General features: G+C 36.0%; 1 protein-coding gene across 4 annotated transcripts in view; it reads right to left on the bottom strand.

The window, feature by feature from the left end:
- The window catches only part of Armc3 (armadillo repeat containing 3), a 101,486-nt gene that overhangs the window by 41,579 nt on the left and 33,787 nt on the right, over positions 1–26,120 (bottom strand). For all 4 annotated transcript variants that reach the window (XM_046423071.2, XM_058572281.1, XM_046423069.2 and 1 more), the window contains 3 exons: positions 20,888–21,071; positions 9,370–9,522; positions 9,163–9,268 (listed from right to left, as the gene is read on the bottom strand). In XM_046423071.2, the coding sequence (XP_046279027.1) occupies positions 9,163–9,268; positions 9,370–9,522; positions 20,888–21,071 (443 nt within the window). The remainder of the gene's footprint in view (positions 1–9,162; positions 9,269–9,369; positions 9,523–20,887; positions 21,072–26,120) is intronic.

A 26,120-nucleotide genomic window follows, 5' to 3' on the forward strand; every position in this document is an offset into this window, starting at 1 on the left:
CAGAATGCTCTTTTATGTTTCACCTCCTCTGACATTGTGGCTTCTCCAAAAGAACCACAAAGAGAATAGTCTTGTTAACCTGGTCCTTCCAAAAATAGCACAGGTGTTTTTGTTACTGATTCTGAGGCAGTCAATCAAAGTCTGGGGAAATCAAATGTAATTTCCTTACATGGAGTAACACGGAGTCTTTATTGACCTATCTGTTCAATCACAATTCTTCATTTCCCTACATGCTCCCCTTGGTTTCAAAAGCTAGATTTCCCTGCCAGTAATTAACTACCTGCCATCAGGAAAAACAACTCTCTTTACTTCGCATGGATGACTTGTCTCCTAATAAAATAGGAATTGTGGTCAGAGTTTAGGATATTCATATTCAGTGTCCTCTGCAGCTTATTTACCCATTATCTATAGATGGCAAAAGACACAATCCCAAAGAAATGAGAGATACCATGTTGTTGATTTTCTTAACTAAATAATAAGGATGCGAATATGCTAGTTTGACAGAAAATAAAAAAATCTTTAGCACTGAGCTATATCCCTGGCCCAGGACTGGCTTATTCTCATCAGCTAAAATATCTTTCTTCAGAGAGTGCTTTCTTCACCAGCTCCATGGCATTCCCTAAGACCTCTTTCAAGACCCTTTCATGTCCCTTTTTATGACACTGTGCTGCTTTATTTTATTTATACTGCTATCACTTCTGAAATTACCATTGAGAGTGACCTGTGTATTGTCTCTCCCTGACTAAAATGTAAGCTGGATGAAATCAGCTTCAAGGAACATTTGTCCCCTTCCCTACTGTGCTCCTACAGCTAGAGCAGCCTAGCACATGAAGAACCCCCAGAGAATGGTGAACTGATTACAAAAGACATTTACGTTAGTAGGTGAATCTGAGACACAGTGAAAAAGCCACAGACAGGGATCCCCTCCACCCCTATTGGAAGCTGAGTTCTAGAATCCAATGCTGCATTGTGGGAAATCATTTAGATGCACAAAATAGTGGGGTAATAATCTAGGTTCCTTTGGAGGTTTTTATTTAATAACAAGAAATATGAAATTCAGACAGATTAAAATTTGTTCATGAAGCAAGTTAATAAACAGACACGGGATTAAAAACACGGTCTTCTGACTTTCAATCCATTATCATTTTATATTTATCAATTGCTTAGATATTAACAAGCACAGTGTTTTCAGGAAAAAAAAAAACACAGAAACAGGACTGCTGGCCTGTGGTAGAACACTCAGTAATAGAATACTTGCCTAGCATGCATGAGGCCTAGGTTCCCTTCCTACTGACCCCACCCCCAACACACACATGTTAAGGGTGAATAAAAATAAATGTACATATGCTCAAGTATGCTTCCAATTAAAAGTGAGAGGATCACACAATATAAGATATCCAAACTGATCATTTCCTCTGAAAATCAGTAATGCTAGAAATTAAACCCGAAAGTACCAGGAACTTTAAAATGATGGTATGCAGATATCAGTCTTTGTTCTGTAGATTATAAAAATCACACAGATGATTTTCTAATTGAACATTTTATGAGATTTTCCGAGCCTCACAAAGCTAGAAATTAATCAAATGCTAACTATTTGTCAAGGTTTAGGAGGAATCACCTGACCCCAAATGGGGATATGGAGTCAACTGTTTATTGCAAAGTTCATATTTTCATTTTGCATGTTTTTGAAATCATTGTTTGTTTTCAATCAAATATAATCAATGTAATAACGAGACTATCAGAGAGGAATCTAGTTTCTAAGGAGTAGAAATGAAAAGCATCCGCAGTAAAGTTGAATGGAAATAATGATAGAATAACACAAGATTAATATGAAGATGGTTTTCATCTATTTTATCACTAAAATTCCAAAGGACTTTTAAAGTATTAAATAACACTTTAAATTATTTGGAGTCTCATTCTTAATAAAAAAGTTCAATCATTCTTTGTACAAATGGAACCTCCTAAAACTAGCTCTCTTTATGTGACAAGACACATTGTGATCACACTAATTCAAAGGATCTATAATTTTATAACAGTTATGTTAATAAGAATTTTAATCAAATTATCTTTTCTATTATATAGAATTAATAGCAAATATCAACTCTAGGGAAACTATGATAGCAATTAGATTTATTAATGTGGTTCGAATATATTATATTTGTCTTATGTGGTCATATAGCACAGCAGATATTCATCTACCTGTACAACGAAAGTGTCAAAATATTTTGAAATGGCTCTACCTTAGAAAGAACAAACACAAACACGAAACATCTATTAAATAAAAAATTAGCAGCAGCATCTCTTGAAAAGCATCACAATGAAATGTTTCCCAGATCACAATGTTTTAATAGTGTATTAAAATATTATCATCATAGTGTCTCAAATTAAATCGGTGTGAGTTTCATTGAGATACAGCGACCCTGCCATTGCTTCTTGCCCCTCCCCCAACTTCTCCCAGAACGGCCACTAGGGGTCACTATGAAGACGCGGTTCCTCTTGCTGCGCAAGCCAGGAAAACCTGAGCTCTGCGGAAAGCGTCTTTCTTAGGAAATATCCTGGGCGACAAAGACAATAACTGCACATCTTTAGCATCAGGTCCAACCTATACATCAGGTCTATAATATGAGTTTGCACTTTTCGCGTATTTTTTTCTGTGGTCAATGTTGCCTTAATAGAAAGTACTCCAACTAACAAGGTTATTTGTTCTAAGTGAACCCGAGTGTTGGCCCAGAGGAATGATCTAGGCACCGGGAGTTAAAATTTATTTTTCAAAGGGTGGTAGTACCCATGTTTAGCCATTTCAAAGGGATTTGTATCACCCTTTCCTGCAAACGGATGGAGAGGGAGAAGAGAAACTTAGTGTTTTGCCAACTTTGAGAGAGCTTCCCCCCCCCCCCTTTCCTTCAAAGTGGCCTTCATTGGTTCTGCCTCACAGTTCTCATTCCACAGTAAAATGTGGGCAAGTCTAAGGAATAAGCATTGGTATAAAATCTACAAGTTAAAAAATAAATAAATAAATCATGAAAAACAAATACACAAATATATTTCCTTCCTTTATTTAAAGGGGCGAGAATGGGTGGGGGCTTGGCAAGTGCTCTCTGTACACACAATGGGTAGTGATCTCTTAAGACCCTGTCCTCCCCATCAATACTGGTGACCATTCAAGAGTTTGGTCACTGTGAGTGCGGCACTGCACTGGCTTTTCCTGATGCACTATATGAGGTTCTGACTTCTGAAATACCATATAAAGTTCTGAATGTGGGATACTATTTACATTTTTTCTATAAGCTATATGGCTTTCATAGGCATGATACTCCATGAATAATTCTAGTGGGCATGAAAACTCTTTAGTCTTTATTTCTATGTCAGTAAAGAGAATTTTTAATACTGATGATAAGAAATAACAGATCATCCATATATGATAAGGACATTCATTTACAATGAAGACATTCAAAAATTTCCAAAGCACTCAAACACACATCCATATAATTTGGGGGCATTCTATCGATTTCTTGAGCCCCGTTGGGGTATACTCCTTACTCATGTCATCATTTCTTTTGTGTGGTCCTGGCCATAGGTCACACGATGGCAGGACAGTCCCTAGAGAAGAGCTCTTTGTCTCCCGTATTATGGAGGCTTGGCAGTGACCCAGCAATCAATCAATCATTTTTTTTTAAGTAGCCACTATATATGCTACCATTTAGAACTTTCTTGGGTCACTGCTATTGTGGAAAGTCAAGAAAGAGTACAAAAAATAATAAACAAGGAAATGGAGATAAAATGGTCTCTAAGATTTAAGGAAATCACCTAGTTCTTCAGGGAGATAACATAGAATAAGTATGAAGAATTAGGGTTAGTATGATCTAACACATTTATTATGTATAATCAGTGGAGTCTTAGTTATACATTTACTTATAGCAAAACCAGTTTTCACTTACATATCTGTAAGTTTCAAAAGGATTGTCGCTGTTACTTTTTATATTTTTATTTTATTCATTGCATCTTATTTTCTAAAATAATTGCATCTTTTGAAAAATATCCTGCCATTTTCTAATCCTGTCATAGTTTACTAATGGCCAAATTTAGTAACATTGGTAAAGGAAAATTTAAAACACTAAACTATTCATTCTTGAAATGACTTTAAAAACTAATTCTGATCAGCTCCAACAGATGGCAGTGATGTTATAAATTAATAGTTTAAAATACCTCATATGTAGGATTGGCTCCTCAGAAGGATGTAAACCACAAGTAATTCTCCCAGTACTTGCATAAATAATATAAAATTTTGATATGATTAATTGGATAGACGTGTACAGGGTAAACACAACATGAAATTCAGCCCCAAATAACAAAAATTAATAGCTTTTTATTCCAAAAAGTATTACACAGTGAGCATTATCAAATAGATTAGTGGTGTACCAAGAAAGGACATCTGTGTCCAAGTTAACTAAATGGATCACATGTTTATATAAAACTCATTATTGCTTCTTGGTTTCCATTTTAATCTGTTCCTTTAGATGGGGACTGTTTTATATCTTCTCTTAATTTACTCATTTAAAAATAATTTTACTTTCTCCTTTCACTTCTATTAAATGAACCTAACTGTTACCATTCTCTGCAATGCTTTCAATTAAGGTTTTTTTTATTCTTGTTCATTGTCTTGTCATATTTTCCCCCACAAACCTTTATTCTACAGATGATAAAGAATGAAAACCATTGATAGAAGTCTTTTAGAGGTAAACCACTGTTTACCCCACTGTTCTTTCTATGATCCAAATTATATTAAAACAAACAAGTAAAACAACACTGATTATTTTAAGTCATGGGCATTGCTGGATGTTTTAGACTTTAAAACAGAATCCCTGTTTTACCCCTATTTCTTTGCATTTGGTTGTATTTTTTGATGTAAGCCTATTTTCCCCAAAATATCTACTATGGGATAAGCACTATTTTACATGCTTGAGATGTATTGGTGAATTAAATAGAAAAAGAACACGGATGCTGATGATGGTAGGCTACAGAAAATAAGTAATAACAAAGTAGGTGAGTTAAACAGTATGTTAGAAATAATAAGTCTGAGGAAAGGGTAGCAGGAAAGAGGATTAAGGATATGAGTGTAAGCAGGGTGCAGTGACTCGTGCCTGTAATTCCAAAGACTTGGGAGGCTGAGGCAGGAGGAACTCAAGTTCAAAGACAGCCTCAGCCTCTTAGCAAGGCCCTTAGCAAACTTAGCAACTTAGCAAGACTTTGTCTCCAAATATAAAAAAAGGGCTGGGATGTGGTTCAGTGGTTAAACATTCCTGGGTTCAATCCCTGGTACTTGAAAAAAGAAAGAGTATGTGTGTTTGTGGTGCAATTTTAAACACTGTGTTCACAGTAGTCCTCTTTGCCAAGGTGACTCTTGGAACAGTGACTTGGACGGGTGAGAGAAAGAGCTGTAGGCTGTCTGGAAAAGAGCACCCCAGGCAAGACGGCAGCCAGTTTAAAAGACCTGCAGAAAAGCACTCTTGGAATTTGAATGCACTTCCAGAATATATCTTTATATATATATATTAAGGTTTACTCCACAATATTAGCTTATTTGTAAGTAAAGAGATTTGTGTTTGTTAATAATTTTTTTAATATTTATTTTATTTTTTTAGGAGTAGATGGACACAACATAATGCCCCTATTTTTTATGTGGTGCTGAGGATCGAACCCCAGTCCCACCGGTGCTAGGCGAGCGCTCCACCGCTGAGCCACAATCTCAGCCCCTGTTAATAATTTTTTAAACTACAATCTTATTTATGCATAACCCAACTACCTGGGAGCTTCCTATATCCATGACATATAGGAGAACTCCAGTGGAGGTGGGCAGAGAGGGCCTCTGAGAAGCCAAAGTATGTTCAGGTTCTCCTTAATGGCTTTTATATAAAATTAGATACCGCTGGTTCCCTGGGGGCCAAGCCTTTAACTTACAGAAAGGAAGGGATCTGAAGGGAATCTTGGCTGGGAGGAAGGTGGAGGCTCTGCCAATCAGATACACAGGCAGCAATGAAAACTAACAACTGACAGCCTGCCAATAGGGGTCAACCTGCATCCCCAAGGGATGCCACCCACAAGCTGCACCTAGTGAATGAGGCCGGGGGTCCCATGGTCCTTAAAGAGCCCTGAGAACATTGTGAGGACCACTTACAATGATGTTCCTGAACCTCCTCTCCAAAGCTGTATGGTCAGTTACAAGGGTGGGAGGAAGGATTTTAGAAGATGCTAATTCAAATTCATTGCAAAACATTTAAAGCTTTAGTCATGGAAGAAGTAAAATTTGAAACGTCCAGAAAGCTGGACATAAGAAGGCTTATTCACAGAGAATACCACCAAATAGGTGAGACCTTGGGCACCAATTAAGGTTTTAAAGTCAAAAACCTTCCTCAAAGGGGTAGGGACAGTCTGGTTATTTATTCATCATTGCTCAATGTCATGCCACTCTTGACATAAGAATCAAGATGCTTGAAAATGTGAGATCAAATATATTAGATGACAAATTAATTTCCCCAAACTATAAAATACTATATTTTTAAATTATAAAAGCATTTTAATTAAAAGAAAAAAGCATTTGTCAATTTCACAAAGAAACATCACAAAGTATGTTTCTCCTTCCTCTGGCTGATTTTTTTTTAATTTAGAAAATTTAGTTTTCCCTACTACTTTCTTGGCCCAAACCCATCACATAAAGGAAATTACACCAATATCACGTATCATAACACACCAGTGATTGCTCAATTCATGAAATGAATTATAGAAGCAACCCTGAGTTCAAGAGTTAGAAATTCATTTCAAGATGGGGGTTTAGGAGATGAGTTAAGCTCTAACATACCCCCAACTGGTATATGGAGTGCTTAAGTATATTTTTTAAAATTAGGCTACAGAATATCAGATACCCAAATAGCTACTAAATGCACACAGAGAACTTTAGCTCTGAGCTTTTACCTTCTTCCTTTACTATATATACCACAGAAAAGCAATTGGGAAACTCTGGTTTCAAGCACCCTAGCAGCAAAGCCAAGGTGCTTGCTGGGGAAGAGGATACAGTAGCCTGTTCTTAAAAGGGAGGCTGGAAACACCCATCCATGCTGACCTTAACAGATTTTTTTTTTTTTATTTGAGTAGAAACATTTTCTATTAAAACAAACCATTCATCTGTGTTGTCACCCTGGTTGTGTCGGGCTTTAGTAATTAATACTTGGGGAGGCTTGCTAGAAGGATTGACAACGAGGCTTATCTGTGCTCATTCCTCTGGAATCTTTAAACTCCCGTCTTTAACTTTTGGCACAAACGTGTCAAATCTGACTCCTCAAAAACATTTATTTTCAGTACTTTTTAGCTCAAAAAGTTCAAAGTAAGAACTCTTATAGACCTCAACGAATATCCAGGGAACCCCTTACCAAATACAAACTAGAAAATAAATAAATAAATAAATAAATAAATAAATAAATAAAAAGGAATGGATGGTATATAATAGGTTTTAAAAGCTGCAATTAAAATTCAACAAGAGCAAAAAAAAAAAAAAACTAACAAGAATAACAGCAAATTACAAAAATAAAGTTGACTATAGTAGAGAGAGAGAGGTTAGTCACTGTTGAGTTCTAATTGACCTTTCTATGTCGAAGAAATGGAACATAAAGTCAGAGGACAAAAATCTGTGACACAGATAATTAAATTGAAAGAGAAACTCTGAAACCAGCACTTTTAAAACTACCTACCAACCTAATTGTCTGTGATTTTATACAAAACTGTGAAGTGATATAAGCCAGACAAACTCACATCAAATCAAGGTATCTATACACTCGAGGGGCCTATTTAGTATTTTAGATAATATATAAGTCTAAGTGGACTAGAGATAGAAGTGTTTTAGTGTCACTGTAAGATTTTTGATAGTGGCATGACTATTCTGGAAAAATTACAGAATATGCTATCTTCAAATTACTACTTCCTACGACTCAATATTCTAGAAATTTATGTGCTTTCACAGAGATAATCAGGACCCTTCATTTAGGAAATTGTTATGTCAAAGATTGTAGCTGACAAAAGAGCACAGTTTCATTTTGATGTTATGCATTTCTGCTATTTTTTAAAAATCAGGCTTTGTTAGAATTTTAGTCATTCCATTAAGGCCTTATAAAATATTTGTGTGGGAGTAGAGAAGGGGAAAGAAAGGTTGAGAAATAGGTTGAATGGGGGAAGAGAGGGATGCATTTAAGGTTAGGAGAAGGTAATTTTAGCCACAATGTCACAAAACAATAATAAATGAAAGTTAACTCACATAGCAAATGAGATGTAAGGAGGGCAAATAATTATTTTATTTATGAAAGTTGCCTTCAAAAAATTCTTCCTGTTTTCTAAGGCAATCTTATCTTCTATAGAGGAAAGATCAGACTTTACAATTTGACACATTTGGGTTGAATTTCCAGCTCAGCTATTTAGTGAACGTGTGCATCCAGGAAAACTACGTAAGCATGCAGAATCTTGGTTTCCTCATTTGTTGATGGGTTACTTTGATAATGATTATTATTATTTTTTGTGGTGCTGGGGATTGAATTGAACCCAGGGCCCTCTGCATGCGAGGCAAGCACTCTACCAATTGAGCTACATCCCAAGCCCTGATCATTAATTTTTAAGATGAATATAAATCACAAACCTCAGTGCTCATAATACAGAGGACATTCCTGTCCCCCAAACATTCTTCATGGCATTTGTCTATAATATGTTCCTCTTAATTGACTTTTAAAAATGTTTCTATACTTCTTTAATGCTTACATTTTTCTTTCAAAATGGATCTTTTACATTTTTATGGATTTATCAAATGTTTTCAGGACGTTGTCTCTGATAGTTCCAGCACTGTCCACTTTTTTTTGCACCAGAATCATCTACAAGAGTTAGCCTGGTGCCTGAAAGGGATGCCCAGCATGTTTCCCCAACAAACTTGGAAACAGCCGGGATTTTGTAATATCTTTGGGAAACAGGCCAATCCAATGATTCTATTTTCATAAGGGATCAGAAAGGATAATGTAAGATGACCTCTCTGAAAAAAATATGTAACTATCTTAAAATATTAAAACTAAGACACCTTAGATCGTGGAATATCCTTGACAAGTCCGGGTGCAGCAGCAGTTTTGCACTTACTTGGCATTGACAGGGTTGCAAGTGGTCAGGTTTGCCAGGGCCAGAGCCGCGGCCTCCCTCACCTCTTCATTGTCACTTTTGAGCAGCTGAACTAACTGTGGAATCCCTACGGATAAAGAAAGGCAAAAAGATACTTTAAAAATGTCCATCTACACTAGACTATGGTAATCTAAAAAAGTTCAAAATGCTCGTTTCCAGTTTGCTTACCCTGAGTATTGAAAAAATCTTTGCTGCTCGAATTCTCAGACATTGCTGAAATAGCTTGGGAAGCAGCAATTTTAGTTCCATCGCTTTCAGAACCCAAAAGGGTTACCAGGCACTTTTCAACCTCAAGTTCATGAAAAAGTTTCCTATTTTCAGCTTTCAGAAACCAAAAGGAAAAAAAAAAATCAGAATTTGCAAAAAATATGCAAGTATTACTACTAATTCCAAAATATGATACCAACTGTTTGCTAACTATAGTGCCAGACTCTAAACTAAGCAAAATATAAACTTACTTAACCTTTAGAACAAAGTTATCACACAAAATGAGTCATGGATGCTACCTTTCCCTCTTGTTCCCTTAAATGATGTATATCAAACCATGGCAAAGAAAATTCTGTAATAAGGAAGAGGCAAGTTATTAGATATAGCAGGCACTTATTTAACACCAAGCACATGCTAATATTGTTCACATACTCTGTTTTCTCACTAATGACAAGAGCCTGATTATTTGATGGTTATTTAAAATACAAAACCCAGTATCTGAAGAATGCATATAATGTAGAAACTGGTGGGCTGGATGCCCAAGACTTCAGGAGAAGCACAGTCAAGGGCAGGGGAGTAGAATGAGAGTTGGAATATGTTCCTGAGTCTTAAGGACGTTACAGTCTTATATCAAAAATTCATAATCATCTTTTTATCAAATTACAATACATGCTTAAGTAGCAAAAATTAAAACTATTTAATTGAAAAATTAGCACAAACAATTAGAAATATGTTAGAATATTTCTTTATTTGAAAAGAAATGTATGATTCTATATTCATATCGTGATATTCCTCGCATTATTAGATACTAGATTTGTTTGCTTGTTGAGTCCTGGAGATCAAACTCAGACCCTCATGTGTGGTAGGCAAGCCCTGTACCACTGGGATACATCCCCAGCCTGAAGAGAAAGAATTTTTAAGGTTCTTTAGTTCCCTAAACATTTTTTTTCTTTTGACTTAGTTTCATATTTTAAAAAATAACTGACAGTCTCATTACTATACTAAATATTGCATCAAACTAAGTTAGAACTTATTTTTTCCTTTTGTGTTCCATTAATTATGTTTTTAAAACTTTTTTTGTCCTACTTAATTCTAAAATCATTTATTATCTTTTATCTTTTTAGGGACACAAAGCCCTAAAGCCATAAAGAGGTATCGGAGATTAGTGTGGAAAAAAAAATCTACAAATAATTCCTTGCTAAATTACCTCCAGTTTCTTCAAAAAGCTTTTGTGATAAACTTGATTCTCCACTAATTACCTTTGTAAAGTTTGTGAAATTAACCTTTTATAAATTAAATTATCGTAAGTAAAATAGAACTTTATGTGAATATGTGCTCTGAAGATGTTATAACATAGGAGAATATTCTGTTAGAATATGCAACTCTGCCAAAACTGCTGATAATAATTTATATTTCAGCCTCTGAATATGGAGCTAATTCATTGCTTATACATATTTTAATTAGTTTATTTTTTTCCAGAAAGATTTTCAGACATTAACAGCAACTAGGTTTCCATTTTAAAATTGTGATTTTTTTCCCTTCCTTCAATAACAATACAAAAAAAATCACCCCTTTTCACAGAAGTATCACAGTCTGATGGATCCCTATTTGCAAATTGATTTTGCCTTTCCTCATCTGATGCACAGATGTATACCAGGCAATCTGGCCCAAACTGACACAGGCTAAGTTACTAACACTGCTGCTCATTCATCTTAAACCAATCATGAACCATGTCCTGTAATCCTATCATTTTAATCCCTTGCTCCTTTCATTTAACATTAGAATTCAGGCAGGTCAGAACTGTGTTTCATAAAAAAAGCTGCAGTTAATACTTAAATCTCAAGTATGTGCCTCCTAAAATGTTTTACAATTTATGGAGTCCTTACTGGCTTTCACTGAAAAATAACATTATCTGAAACTTTTCCAGAGCCTCTGACCTAAAATGCTTAGATTTATCATTAAGACGTCCCTGATGGTTCTAAATCAAATTCCCTAAACAGAACACTCTTAGTGCAGATTCTATCAGGAAAATTGGCCAAAATACAGTAGTAATTTATTTGAATAGACTGACTTTGGAGTATGTAATTATTGCATTCAAAAAACAGTATATATGCAATTATTGGAAAGATTTTTTAAAATAATTTAAATAAATACTGTGGGCAATTAGTTTCTCAACCCTGCTGGGAGTGTTCTTAAAATCCAGCTGTGTTCACCAAACCTCCAAAGTGCTGACTGCAGCGTGCCTATAATAGATTTAAAAGATGAATTAACATATTAACTAAGTACTTTCATTGAATTGCTACACCAAGAAGTAAAGTATTTGTGTTTTAATTACACAGATAATAAAGATGGCAAGACAGTTATGCTACTAATAGAGTAATGGCCTTTACAAATAACACTTGTGCAGTATCGCTAAAATAAAAAGCATGAGGTTTTGCTGCTAAAAATAAGTGTGCATGTAATGATGCTTTTCTTGCCTCTGCTCAGAAGTGGCTATTGTGCCACCTTTGCTCCTGCTGAGATGTTAATGCCAGTTCATAAACCTCGTGGCAACATGGTAATTAACACCTTCTTCCTACTGGTACCAGGTCAAATGCACACTGACTTGGGCTTCCCGCAGCAGGGAATGCATGTTAAAACTTTCCTCCACAAACAAAACTTAAAGAATGCGTGTGACACATGTGTGTGTTCCAACTGCGTTTTTGACACACAGTGACAATGCATGACCACATCTTAAAAAAAAACTGTGATGATAGAAAGTAAAAGAAAATTAGAAATAAATATTGATAGTTACATTTGCCTAACAGTATAAGGAGTAAGATTTGTCCAGACCTACATAGAAATGGAGTTTTCTAATGGGAAAAAAAGTTTAATACCTTTTCACGAATACTTATTTTCAATACAGAAATATCAGGAGATAACTTTGTGAATCCTTAAGTTTTAGATTTTGTGTTTGTAACGAATATAGAATAAAACATATCTAGTTTAAGTTGACTGGGTCTGGCAGATAGAAGTCAAAGCAAGCCAAGAATTTACACACACACACACACACACACACACGTATATATGTATCTTTAAATATATACGTGTGTGTGTGTGTGTGTGTATATATTTAAATGGATGAGAAATACAAGTAGGACCTGAAGGGAAGACAGAGTCTAGAATCAGGCACAGAGGAAGAGGATCTGGCCAGGTTAACAGAGTTAAGAAATAAATTGATAAACATAAAGGAGAACAGTCAGGAAAATGAGGAAGATGCCAAGCTAACCAATTGCACTGTCCTTAGGGATGTTGACTCTGGCCAGGTACCATATTGAATTCTGGTGAGAAACAGGCAGTTCTGCCCACAGATGCTATGGTGAAGGCAAGTGGCTTAAAAGGGAGAGATTTTTTCAGTCCCCTGTTTTTTCCAATCAGAAAAGGGTTTACTCTTAAGAATTACTTGGGATATGTAGACAGAGAGAAAGCCTGAGATGTTATGGAATCATAGATCTTTCTAGAAATATCAAGAATTAAGCTTTCAGATCTTCTAGGCTATGAGAAGATTAAACTACTTAGACACTGACTTTGAAGATGCATTCGACATATTTTTCCAGTGTTGGTATAGTTACCAAAGATGGAATCAATTTAGGAAGGAAGGAGACTGGAGGATGGAGGAAGGTTACCAGCTGAATACATTGAATTATAAAAATATGAACTTTGGGGCTGGGGACAAAGCTCAGTGACAGAGTGCTTGCCTAGCACATTCAAGGCCCTGGGCTCCATCCCCAGCACCATGGGAGTGGGGCAGTTTTTACAGTAATAAATGAAACCTGTGAGACAATGGCAAAGGAGAGTACTGTGAAACAGACTGTAGTTGGCTTACTGATGTTAGGGTAGATGTAAATCTCTCCTATCTGGAAATGAAGGTTCTGCTAAACAATGGAAGTTCACTTTTATGCTGTGCTTGCTTGGTATTACATAACACTAGCGTCAGCTTACTGTGGTTCATGCACAGGTGTTTGCTTTAATTCATCACCGTAGGGATGGACAAAGGTCTGATGTGAGGAAACAGATATTTAAAGCAGGCTGAGCTGTACTAGATTCAATCATATGAAAGTATATATTTTAAAGAGAAACTAGTTATTTTTACTGATACCTTGAAATGCAAGGATGTTAGAAAATTTTATTTTCTCTCTAAATCTATCCATTTGAAGAACGAAGATACCAATAGGCCAAAACAATAGTTCCAAAATTAGAATCAGAATCAGAGCAAGTTGAGTATAAAATTATAGTCTATCCCAAGTTATATGTTTCAGAACACAACAGAGTGTCTTGACAAGAACAAGTTGATAACCAATGCCTGTGTGATTGTGGAACATAGGAAAAATCTCTACTGCCAAATGATGTTATCTGGTTCTGATCCTCTACTCTAAGAGTTGTTAATTTGGGGACCATGAATTCTGAAGACAGATGAACTTCAGACAGTTCAAGAACTCCCTGAAATTATATGCAGAGTATTGTGCACATGTAAATTTGAGAAGGTTACTTTTTGACCAGATTCTCCGAGGACTTCAAGACTCCTCAGAAATTGTGTTTGGGCAATGTCGTGGGATGTGCTTGGGAGCTGTCAGAAATACAGGCAGGAATTCAGAAGACATGACAGAATTAGAAACAGATTTGAGATTTGTAAGCAAATAAGGAAGCAGTTGAAACATGAGTCATACGTGAGATTGCTCAGGGAGATTTAAAAAAGAATAAGACAGAGGACAGGAAGACAGGTCTAATTCTGAAATGGTCAATGAGGAGAATGAGCTGGTAAAGATGAAGGAGTTGGTCTGAGAGTTCATTAGGAGAACAGTCAGAAGAGAGAAGGTGGTTTAGAAACGGAGGGGCAAAAAGAGTTTTAAAGAGGAAGGATAATCAGCAGTGGACGCCACACAGAAATCAAGCTAAAAAAAATGAAGATATATCTTTCTTTAGAACTCAGGGTTAAGGACTTAAGAAGTCAATGTCAAATTCTACAAGGACTTAGTTTTCAAAAGTGAAACCACAAGCAGGCTAAGCGATGGAGATGAGAGGAGGAGGTAGAATTATTTAGAATTGGCTAGTGTCAAAGAGGCCAAAACAAAAAAAAGAAAAAGAAGAACATGAGTCAAGGGCCAGAGAAGAAATTCTGTAACTCACCCCTGGTCAACAATTATGGGCTCTTGGGACATTCCAGACATCTATCAACATCCTCCAGTGGGGTTGGGGAAGATAGAATGTTGGTGCTGTGATGCCACATTTAAAGGAAAGCCCCCAAGGAAAGCCCAAAACTGGGCTGAAGGATTCCACTGTCATCTCAGTTGATTGGGAAAACAGGCAGAGGGCACCCCGTGAGCCTTGTCTCTTCCGTAAAGCCAGGCTCAGGCAGAGCGCTCAGTTCAGCATTCCACATTGAACACTGAAATTGGAAATCATGAAAGACAGCATCATAGGTATGGAAGAAAGAACAGAGATGGTCTAAAAATAAGTATTTCCGAAAATAAAAGAAAAAAAATCAAATGAAAAAATAATGAAAAGAGTACTAGAAAAAAAGACATTTCTTGAGTTGGGGAGAGGGGTCCCCACTCTGGAGATTAAGAGGCTTTGCTGTATAGTAGAGAGAGTGGGAAGAGAGATTCAGGCACATTTTTGAAAAATTTTTGAACTCACAGGATCAAGGTTCTACTCAAGTATAGGAAGAAAACATCATACATACAAAATAATAAAAATTGGATTATTCTCAGACTAGGACTCTTCAAAAGCAAGGTTCAAACAGAAAATATTGCAATTTGAGAAATATCAAATGCAGCTGAATTGTCACATGTGTTTGAGAGCAACAGCTTATTCACAAATAGAGCAAGGTTTCAAAAGCACGCCAATCTTGGATCTTCCTGCAAAATAATTTTTTAGCTGAAAAACTAGACTGTGGTTAATTTGAAAAACAAATAAAAAATAAAACCTTAAGAATAGGGAAGCTTTGTCATGAGAATCTGAAGTGGGTACTGAACTGGATTCAATGTGTATATGAATCCAATGGCAAATATGGGTAAAATCGATTGCAATGGCAAAGTTATTCTTTGAAAAGAGAGGCTTATAGAGTTTGAGGGGAGGGGAATATATAACTCCCTATTAAATTTGCAAACACAAGGAAGGGGATAACTTGCACAAGCAAAATGACTAAATATCTTACCAAGTATAGTAATTTTATCTTGACAATAACTATTCTTAAAAGTTTGAAAAAAAAACTGTAAAAAGAAAGAAAACAGTGTAGAAAAACAAAGGTCAGAAAACACAAAACATGAGGTCAGTAATAAGGCCAAATGTAGTAGTTGTGAAAATAAATCTGACACCTTCTCCACCTCGACATTTTGAATCTAGTGGCAGTGAAGTTTCCCCAATACTGATAATATGTCCCTCACTCCCAGTTCTGATGGGTTCTCAGAATCTTAACCATACTTCTGAAAGTAGTCCCTTCATGGGTCTCTATATAAATCACCTGGAATTCACAGAACTTTCTTCTGTTAAAATCACTTTTGATAATACACAGCAATCTTAATACCAAGTTAGAATCTGAAGCTAAACAGCAGTAATTGAGATTTAAAAAAACACAATCAGGATAGGATGTAAAGCAATATAAATAAAGCAAAGTGGATTCAAGTTACTAGAGAAATTTGACAGAAATAATGCAATGAGAAACTTCCAGGATACCATTCTTCATCTGTGATAGATTAAGTAGATAAAATAATAAATAAGGACAAAAAATCCTGTCCACTATAATTTATAAAGGTGGACTAAAAGATAAATATCAAACCCTCCATTCTGTGGGAAATACATCTGTTTGTTTATTCAACAAATACTTACACATCTATCACTTTCATTTTCTGTCCTTATTTCTGGAACAGTGTCTTGCACATAGCACACATAAACATTGGTTCAATCACAATCCGAATACCCCTTTTTAAGATTTACAGATCACTTGTGCACATGGATCATGCTCCAGACTCAAAGAAAATGCCATACCAGTCTCAAAGCAAAATTTTCATTTTTAAAACCATGAATTTAAAATATTGGAATTTAAAATGAATATCTTTGAACTCTGGATCCTGACTGAGAAAGGGGCCCTGGAGCTCACTGCCAGTCTTTTCCTCAAAGGGTTGGTGGGATTGAAATAGAAAATAATCATAAAACAACCCATCTTTATATTATGTAAAAATCACAGTACCTGTTTTAAAAATACTGCTCATAATACTTATCAACACACTTCAAAGAGGGTATTATAAAATCGGAGAAAGTTCCAAAAGAGGAAAGAGAATGATCACAGAATAGTCTGAGAACAGATCTACAGGGAAAGACTAAAACAAGGATCCTTCACTCTGGAAAAATCATGGTTGATAGGAACATGATGTAATTACAAATGTCATAGGTGAAGTAAATACAGAGTTAGTCATTGTATTCTAAAATAAAGACAGGAGACACAATTTGAAACTGAAATGTAGTTATTTTAAACTAATCCAACGAAACAAATCAGAAAACACTAAAGCCAAAAAGGACTTAAGAGACTATCTGTTTGAATTACTTTGTGTTATAAATAAAAAATGAATGTCAACATGATGTTAGAAAAACTGGATATCTACAAGTTAGACACTTTCCTATGCTATATACAAAATTAACTCAATGTAGATCAAAGACCTAAATATAAGAGCTGAAACTATAAAATTAATTTTTAGAAAAGGGAAAAGCTTTCGTGACTTTGGATTTGGCAATGAGCTCTTGAATATGATGCCAAAAGCAAAGGAAATAAATAAGTTGGATTAGAGCAAAATGCAAAACTCAAAGGCATCAAAGGAAACAATGGAGTGAAAAAATAACCTACGGAATGTCAGAAAATTTTTGCCCATCACATATTAGACAAAAGATTCATGTCCACAAAGGACAAAGTTCAACTCAACATCAAAAAGAAAATAAGCCAGTTAAAAATTGGATAAAGGATTTGAGTAGACATTTCTCCAAAGAAAATATTTAAGTGGCCAATAAGTAGATCAAAAAACTTCTTGACTTCACTAAGTATCAGGAAAATGCAAATCAAAACTATGATGAAATATCACCATTTCATACCCATTCCAGGGATGGCTACTATCACAAAACAAATAACAAGTATTGGCCAGGATGTGGAGAAATTGGAAACTTTGTACATTGTTAGTGGGAATTAAAAATGGTTCAGCTACTATGGAAAATGATACGGCATTCCCTCAAAAAGTTAAAGACAGAATTACCATATGGCTTAGCAATCTACTTTTAGGTATGTACCCCAAAGAACTGAGAGCAAAGATTCAAAGAAACATTGTTCATCCATGTTGAGAGCAGCATTCTTCACAATAACCAGAAAAGCCAAAGCAACCCAACTGTCTATCAGTGGTTAACTGGAAAACCAAAATGTGGTTTATACCTACAATGGAATTTTATTCAACCTTAAAAAGCATGGAAATTCTGACACATGCTACAACTTGGATGACCCTTGAGGACATGCTAAGTGCTAAAGAGCCACAAAAGGACTAATTCGTATGAGTCCACATACCTGAAATACCTAGAGTAGACACAGTCATAGAGACAGAAAGTAGAGTGGTGGGACTGAGGAGGCCGAGTGGGGGCTTGCTGTTTGATGGGTATAGAATTTTTGTTTTGCTGAATTAAAACATTGTAGTACAAAATAGATGGTAGCACAAAAATGTGAGCATATTTAATACTACTGAAATATATATTTCAAAAGCAAATGGCAAACTTTATATTAAGACTGTTTCATCACACGTTAGAAAAAGAAAAAAAAGAATGGAACTCATTTTTTCTCCTTCAAACAAAATGTGCTCCTCCTCCTCCTCTTGAGTTCCCCATTTCTGAGTTGTGCCACTTAATTCCCAGCCGTTCAAGTCAGATACTCGTCCTTATCCTTGATAGCACCTTGTCCCTCCCTCAGCACAGGTGGCCATTTCACAAGTACTTAAGGATCCTCATAATGCGCCAAGAGCTGTGTTTGGTGGTTCCTTGCTGGATACCTTGAATCCATCAGAACCCCCACATCTCTGTTTCAGGGCACTTTTTATGTATCTATATGTATTTTGTCAACTCCTAATTGTGGAAAAACTATGTACTTGTGTTTTGATTGTTGTTTCCATACATATACATTTGTCTAGAAGGTAGGATATTTTTAACATAGATTTTTATTTCCAACTGACATATAGTGATTGTACTGAGTGTGATGTTTCAATACATGTATACAATGTACAGTATATAATGTACAATGATCAAGATCTATCACCTCACATCTTTATCATTCTTTTTTTTCTGTTGGGAACATTCAAAATCCTTTATGAAAGTCTTTTGAAATATTCAACTGATTTTTTCTCAACCACGTCCATACCACTGTGCTATATAGACCTTTAGAAGTGATTCCTCCCACACCAGGTACACCCCAGTACCCCTTAACTCTCCTATCTCCAGCCCCTTACCCCACCCTTCCCAGGCTCTGGTAGCCACTATTCTATTCTCTGCTTCTGAGACCAACTTTTTAGCTTCCACATATTAGTGAGGACATGCATTTTCCGTTCTGCTGGGGCTCATTGCTGCCCCATCTAGCTTACCACAGCAACCCCCTTTGTGGTCTCCTATGTCTGGTCCCGCATGCTTCCAATCTCTTCTCCATTTTGCAGCAAGAGTCCTCTTTCTTTAGAAAGCAAAAAGCTGCAATGTTCCCCCCACCCCCCGCACCCCAAGTCTTTCAATAGCTCTTCCTCACTGTTAAATAATGGCTTATAAATGTCCCTTAGCATTTGGCATCTCTCTACTTCTGTAGCTGGAACTCTCAGTTTTTCTCTGTGTTTTATTCACCTCCATTCTGAACTTATCATACTGCCAGGTCCAGAACTTCCCCCACTCTGCCGTCCTCTGGCCTTTCCATACACTGTTCCTCTTTAGACAACTCTTAGTCCTCCTCCTCTGTCCTACTCAACTTTTTGCTTGGCCAATTTCTGTCATTTGCCCTAGGTCCTATCTTGTGAATCACATATTCCAAGAAGACGTCTCTGACTTCCATCTGCATCAGGTGACCTTCCTGGGGGATTCTGTGTTTCCATCATCAAGCACTTTAAACACTGCGTTGTGATTGCTTCTTTACTTGGCTGCTCTAGGTTTACTGACAGAAAGTGGGGGCTTAATAAATCATTAGTGGATGAATTAATATACAGGTCTGGAGAGGCTGTGGTTCACCCAGAGACACATAACCAGGTCACTGCAGGGCCAGTGGTAGAACCAGTGCTGAACTGAAACACCAAAAACTCTCTGTCCAGTGCTGCCCAAGACAGGAGATATGAAACTCACCACCCCCACCTGGGCTGGAACTGACACAGAATGACTCAGCCACACTAGGCCACCGAGAAGTCGAGATAGGCCAAAATTCTAGGTTTGGCATTGTCCCTGTCTTCCCAGTATAACTTTCTTTTGGGTCTCAATTGGCTAAGAATCCTGGAACAGAAAAAACAAACAAACAAACAAAAAAAAAAACAGAACTGGCCAGCTCTGATAATATCCAAGTTGCATTTGATGGATACAGAATAAGCCAACTTTGCCAGTATTAAAAACCTTAATTTCATAGCCTGTCTTCAGATTTGGCATTGATAATGTTACTCCGTGAGGCGCTTCTCTGTTGACTACACACTAGAAAATGAAATTCTGCTTACTGTATTAAAGCTTGGCCTTGAAGAAATCCAGTATGGGCTGGAAAAAAAAAATGTTTTATACAATATACACAGACATACATACAGATGCAAGTGTATATATTTAGAATATAAGTCACTTAAAATAGTCAAAGCTGTCATCATTTATAAGAATAGTGATGCAGAAGGGGAAAAATAAAATCACATCTTTTATTAAATAAAATACTCCAAATATACATAAATTAAAACTATAATTTCATCTTCAGTGCTTGGGATGTAATTAATCTCTCATATTTTACAGATTTATGTCAACATAGCTTGTCACTGAAATGAAAACTGTATTATGTATATAGTAGGAGCATATTATTTTTCATGGCACTACTAGACTCCAGCTGAAACTTGAAATTACTTTATGGATGTCATTCTGAATGTAGATTTCTCAAAACAGTGTTTTCAGGATCACAAACAATGCACACATTCTATATCACTCCAAATTCAAGACAAATAAAGGCTTTAGAACTTAATTTAGGAATGAATTGCTTAAACATTAGGATTATAATTAAGTCATAGAGTTTATTACATCTCTTATAAAGCAATCTTTAGTTTAACTCATTGGTAGTTAATGAGTTTTGGCCTTAGGGAATAAGTGCAGTGTTATTCTTGAACGGTTATATAAAAGCAGGTACTCTAGTGTTTGTCAGTACTAATCAAAATTATGAATATAAGAGGAAAAAATGTATGATTAGTTTGTTGAAAACAAGACATACCATCATAAGCTGCTTTAGTAATTGCTTTCGCTGCATTCTTCTGAATATCAGGAATTGTGGAGTTTTCCGCAAACGCTAGGAGTTTTTTAAGACCCCCTGTTTGCTGAATTAGTGTCATAGTTTCCGTATCTTCGAGGCAATTGGCTATCACTGAAAGTGCTTCTATGTGAAGGTCATTCAATTCCTAAAAATAAAAGCAAACACAACTTTAGAAAGTTGTATTAAAAGAAATTTATTTACTCTTCCCAAATTTTACTACAAGAGGAGCTGAGATCACTTTGAACATAATGTAAGAAATTTTGTTGTGACAAGGCCTGAGGAAATGGGAATTGTTTTTACCAAAATAACAAACCTCTCCCAACCATTTGCCCCATTTTTTTTTTCGTTTCCAACTGACATATTCCAAATGTTTTATGAATTAAAAATAAGGCTATAGAGGACACTTCCATTAATGGTAGCCAAGTGAAGTTGCTCATTTAATCTTTCACCAAAATTCATTTTAAAATCTAGAGGGAAAAAAAATGGTTTATCCAGAACTGGGGATTGAACCCAGGACCTCACACATGCCAAGAAATAACTTTTGAAACAGCAGACAAACTGCAGGAAGATATGTTCCTTAAAATCTGCAACTGTTAGAAGGAACTGATTGTGAATTTTGTGGCTTGCTTTCCAGGTGATCAGAATCTCCCCAAACGGTGGAAAACTGCAGCCTTACTGCAGCTAGAAATTTCAGGAAGAAATCCTAAAAGGGAGAGAGGCGCAGGAAGGATGAGCCACTGTGGTGATGTTCCACTCAGCATTGCTTCTGACCAAGAACTCACTTCACCACAAAGGAGCGCAGTGATGGGCCCATGCTTAGGGAGTTCACTGTTCTTACCCTGTCCCCGACATCCCAAAGCAGTGGCTTGATAGAATGCTGGAATGTTCTTTTAAAGACTCAAGTTACAACACTAGCCAGGTGTTAGTACCTTGCAGGGCTCAGTCAAGTTCTCTACTAGGCTTCATAGGCTGTGAATCAGTGTCTGACATATGGTGCTAATTCTCCCATAGCTGGTCCAGGAACCAAGGAGTGGAAATGGGAGTGGCGCCACCATTATTACCCCTAATGACTCACTAGCAAAACTTCTGCTTCCTATCCCTGCAACCCCTATGCTCTGCTGATCTAAAGATCTTAATGCTAAGGGGAGCAACACTTTCACCAGGGCAAACAATGATGATTCTATTGAATTGGAAGGTAAGACTGTGGTCCCTCCCACTTTGGGTTCCTCAAGTCCCTGAGTCAACAAGCAAAACAACAGAGTTACTGTGCAGGGGAAATTGGACTGCTGCTACACAGTGGAAGTAAGGGAGAATTTGTCTGAAAATAAGATTCTCTTATGGTGTCTCTTGTGCCCTGTGATTAAAGTCGATGGAACTCCACAAGAACCCAGTCCATGCAGGATACTAATGTCTCAGGATGAAGGATTGGGTAGTCCCAAAGTACAAAACTATGATCAGTTGAGGTACTTGCTAGAGGCAAAGGGAATATGGAATAGACAGCAGAAGAAGGCAGTTGTGAATATCAACTATCATCATGAGACCAGTAATAGAAGTGAAGACTTTATCATGAGTATTCCTTGCTTTACTACGGAGGTGCTTGTATGTACACATGTGTATCTGTATGTTCATGTGTGTTTATGTATGTTCATGTATACATATGTATTAATATATCCCTTTGTTTTTCCCTCTTATCCCATTATGTTACATTAGATGTATTAACTTTATACTATAGTATTTAATTTTTGTTAACTTTAAATTGTAGCATTTAAGTTACCAAATGTTAAGGAGAAAAGTAAACATCACCCAAGGACTTTGGGAAAGGGTTAATGCCTTTTTGGTTGGATATAGGATAGCTGGATCATGTTAGGTCAATATATGGCCTTGGCCTTGTCTTTATTTGAAGATTATGGTTTAAGGACATATATGGAGAGAGAGAAATGGCAAATTGAACAAAGGGTATAATGGTACAAACTTATAATGGTTAATTTTTATGTTAATTTTAAGTTTTACTAACTTGGTTAGTCCATGGTACCCATATGTTTGTTTAAACATCATTCTAGATGTTTCTGTAAGTACCTTTTTTTTTTAAGGTGCAATATTTAAATTAGTAGATTTTGAGTAAAGCAGATTACTTTCCATAATGTGAGTGGGCCTCATCCAATCAGTCAAAGAATTTAATAGAAAAACACTGACCTCCATGGAAATAGAGGAAATTCTGCCAATAGGCTGCCTTTGGACTCATTGTAATGCTTCCTTTGGTCTCTAGTTTGCTGCCTTACCCTGCTGACTTTGGACTTGCCAAATTTCCACAATTGAGTGAGCCAATTTCTTAATTATCTGTTTTATTCTGTGTCTCTGGAGAACTTTGGTACAGGATGTCATCCAAATTCTGAGTATAAACAATGCCCAGGCCTTTGGATGACCACTAAGTCATATGTGCATGGAGGAGGTGCCAAGAATCCCCGTGAATATAAACAGGCAGGGACTAAAAAGCAATATATCTTATCCTTAAAAGAGGGAACCATGCTGGTGAAATTTATAAATTTACTGCTTTTCAAATATAGTGATTTCTCAATCTAGTGTAACACAGCAGGTAGAAAGCTGAAGACTCACTGGCTTAGGGTATCAGAGGTCAGAGCCTGGGGCTCATAGAGGAGCTACAGACTTAAAGAAGGGAATGCCCAGAAGCAAGGGAGCCACAGAGAAACGATGAGCACCACCCCCCAAACTAAGTTAAGATCCTTCCCACATTCATAGTTGAACTCCAAACCACTGAATCACGGGGGTAGATCTCCAGGGGGTCAGGCTAAAAACCACAGCACTGAGAAACTGTAAGAACTGAGAAGAGATACCAGCTGTTGGACACCACAGAGGGACAGAGTCTGTAGCTACCTGTCTACTAGAACAAAGTACCAGCAATCCTCAGGAAAACACAACAGAATCTGGAATCACTGGAAGGGATTTCCTACAATGTTCATTTTGAACCAAAAATTACTAGACATGAAAGAAACAGGAGAATGTGAAACACAGAAAAGAAAAGAAAAAAAAAGGTGGTCAGTTACATCCCACTCTAAATAGGGCCAGATGTTCGATTAAGTAGCCAAAGACTTTAAAGGAGCTGTTATAAATATGTACAAAGAGAAAAGCTGAACAGACATGTAACTTATAAATGAAAATTTCAGTTTTGAAAAGCACAAAATTAAAAAGAAAAATTCATTAGACAGAAGATTGAAGATGGCAAAAGAGATCTTGAATACGAATCACTGAAATTATTTAATCCAAAAAAGAAAGAAAGTAAGAGATGAAGGACAGAGTCTTCTAAAGCAATATCAAGTCTTCTAAAGCAATATCAATATAAAGTCTTATAAAGCAATATCAAGAAAGACAACAAAGTTGTTAATTGAGTCCTAGAGGGGAGAGAAGTAACAGAAAAAATTTTTGAGGGTTGGGGTTGTGGCTCAGTGGTAGAAACACTTGCCTAGCATGTATGAGGCACTGGGTTTGATTCTCAGCTCTGCATATAAATAAAAAAACAAAATAAAGGGTCCATTAACATCTAAAAAATATTTTTTAAATTTTTTTAATAAATAATGACTGCAATTCCCATATGTATGGAAAACAATAATTTACAGATCTAAGAATTTATAGATCCCAAGCAGGATACACAAATTATATATAACTTCTATGCAGAGGAGAAATGCAGGAAGCCAAAGATAAAGGGATAATCTCAAAAGCAGCCAAAGAAGACAAATTATACTCAGGGAAATATTATAATTAGTGGCCAAATTCATATCAGAAATAGTGACTTTCAGAAGAAATAGCAAAGGGCTAAACAGAAAAAAAAAGTACAAACCAGGAATTTTGCATTAAGCAAAAACAACTTCTCAAAACTGAAGGCAAAAGAAAGAAACTTTCAAATAAATTTTTAAAAAGCTAATTTATGCCAGCTTATCTGCACTATAAGAAATGCTAAGTGAGGCTCCTCTGTCTGAAGGGAAATGACCTAGTTGGAAGCTTAAATCTACAGGAAAGAATAAACAATACTCCAAATGATAAATATGTGGGTAGATAATAAAGAACTAAATATTCAAGAGTAGACAAGACACACAAATGTGGATATGAGATTTTTCCTTATTTTTTAAAAATTCATACTATACAGGACTATTCAAAACAAAATAAAACCAGAGATATATTGTTTTAAGTTTCCAATATTTTATTTGAAGTAGTTCCATATTAATTCTAAGTAGAATATGATCATTTTAAGTTGTCTATTGTCATCACCAGAGCAAGCACCAAGTGCAAAGAGATATAGCTAGAATGCTGATAGAGAAATTAAAATGCAACATTAAAAGTTAAATTAACATGATAGAAGGCAGAAGAGTGGAATGAGCCGATAGATCGGACAAAGAGAAAACAAGTAATAAATGGTATACCTAAATACAACCAAATCAATAAATAGTTATATAAAAAATTGACTGAAATTTTAATTTCAAAAGCAATCTGGTGGAAATGACATTAATTTCATGTGTTCCAATCCACAGGCATGTTAATTCTTTTATTTACTCTTCATTTATTTAAGCCTTCTTTAAAACTGTTTTGTATTTTTTTGGTGAATAGATTTTGCTCAAATTTTGTTAAATTTAACTCCTTGTAGTTCATGCATTAGGAATGCACTGTAAATGTAATTGTATCAATTTTTCTTTTCAGTTGTTTATTTGTAGTATGTAGAAACTCCATTAATTTGTATGGAGCTTTTATCCCTTGACTTTGATAGATCTACTTATTAGTTCTATCAGGATCTTGTAGTCTTGCTAGATTTTCTCCAGTCACGTAATCTGTGAATAAATACCGTTTTATTCTTCCTCCCTAGTCTGTCAGTCTTTTATGCCTATTTTTCTCTTGGCCTTGTCACCGTGGTAAGAAAAGCCAGGATGATGGTGAACAAAAGCAATGAGAGCAAACATCTGGGCCCTGTACTGCATCATATGTGTGTTTGTGGGGGGCACTTCCATTTTTTACTTTAGATATTTTGATATCATTTGAATTTTTCCCAACTAAAACACCTGCATTAATTCTGAAAACGTATCCTTCTTGCAAATGTCCTAACTCTGTGATTGTGGGCAAGTTACTTAATCTGTCAGCTTCATTCTTCTTACCTGTAAAATGGGGTTAATGATTCAATAATTACATGTGA

This window comes from Marmota monax, unplaced genomic scaffold (genome assembly GCF_021218885.2).
Source record: "Marmota monax isolate L192 unplaced genomic scaffold, Marmota_monax_Labrador192_F-V1.1 WCK01_AAM20220418_F8-fsc00098, whole genome shotgun sequence".
NCBI classification, from domain to species: Eukaryota; Metazoa; Chordata; class Mammalia; order Rodentia; family Sciuridae; genus Marmota; species Marmota monax.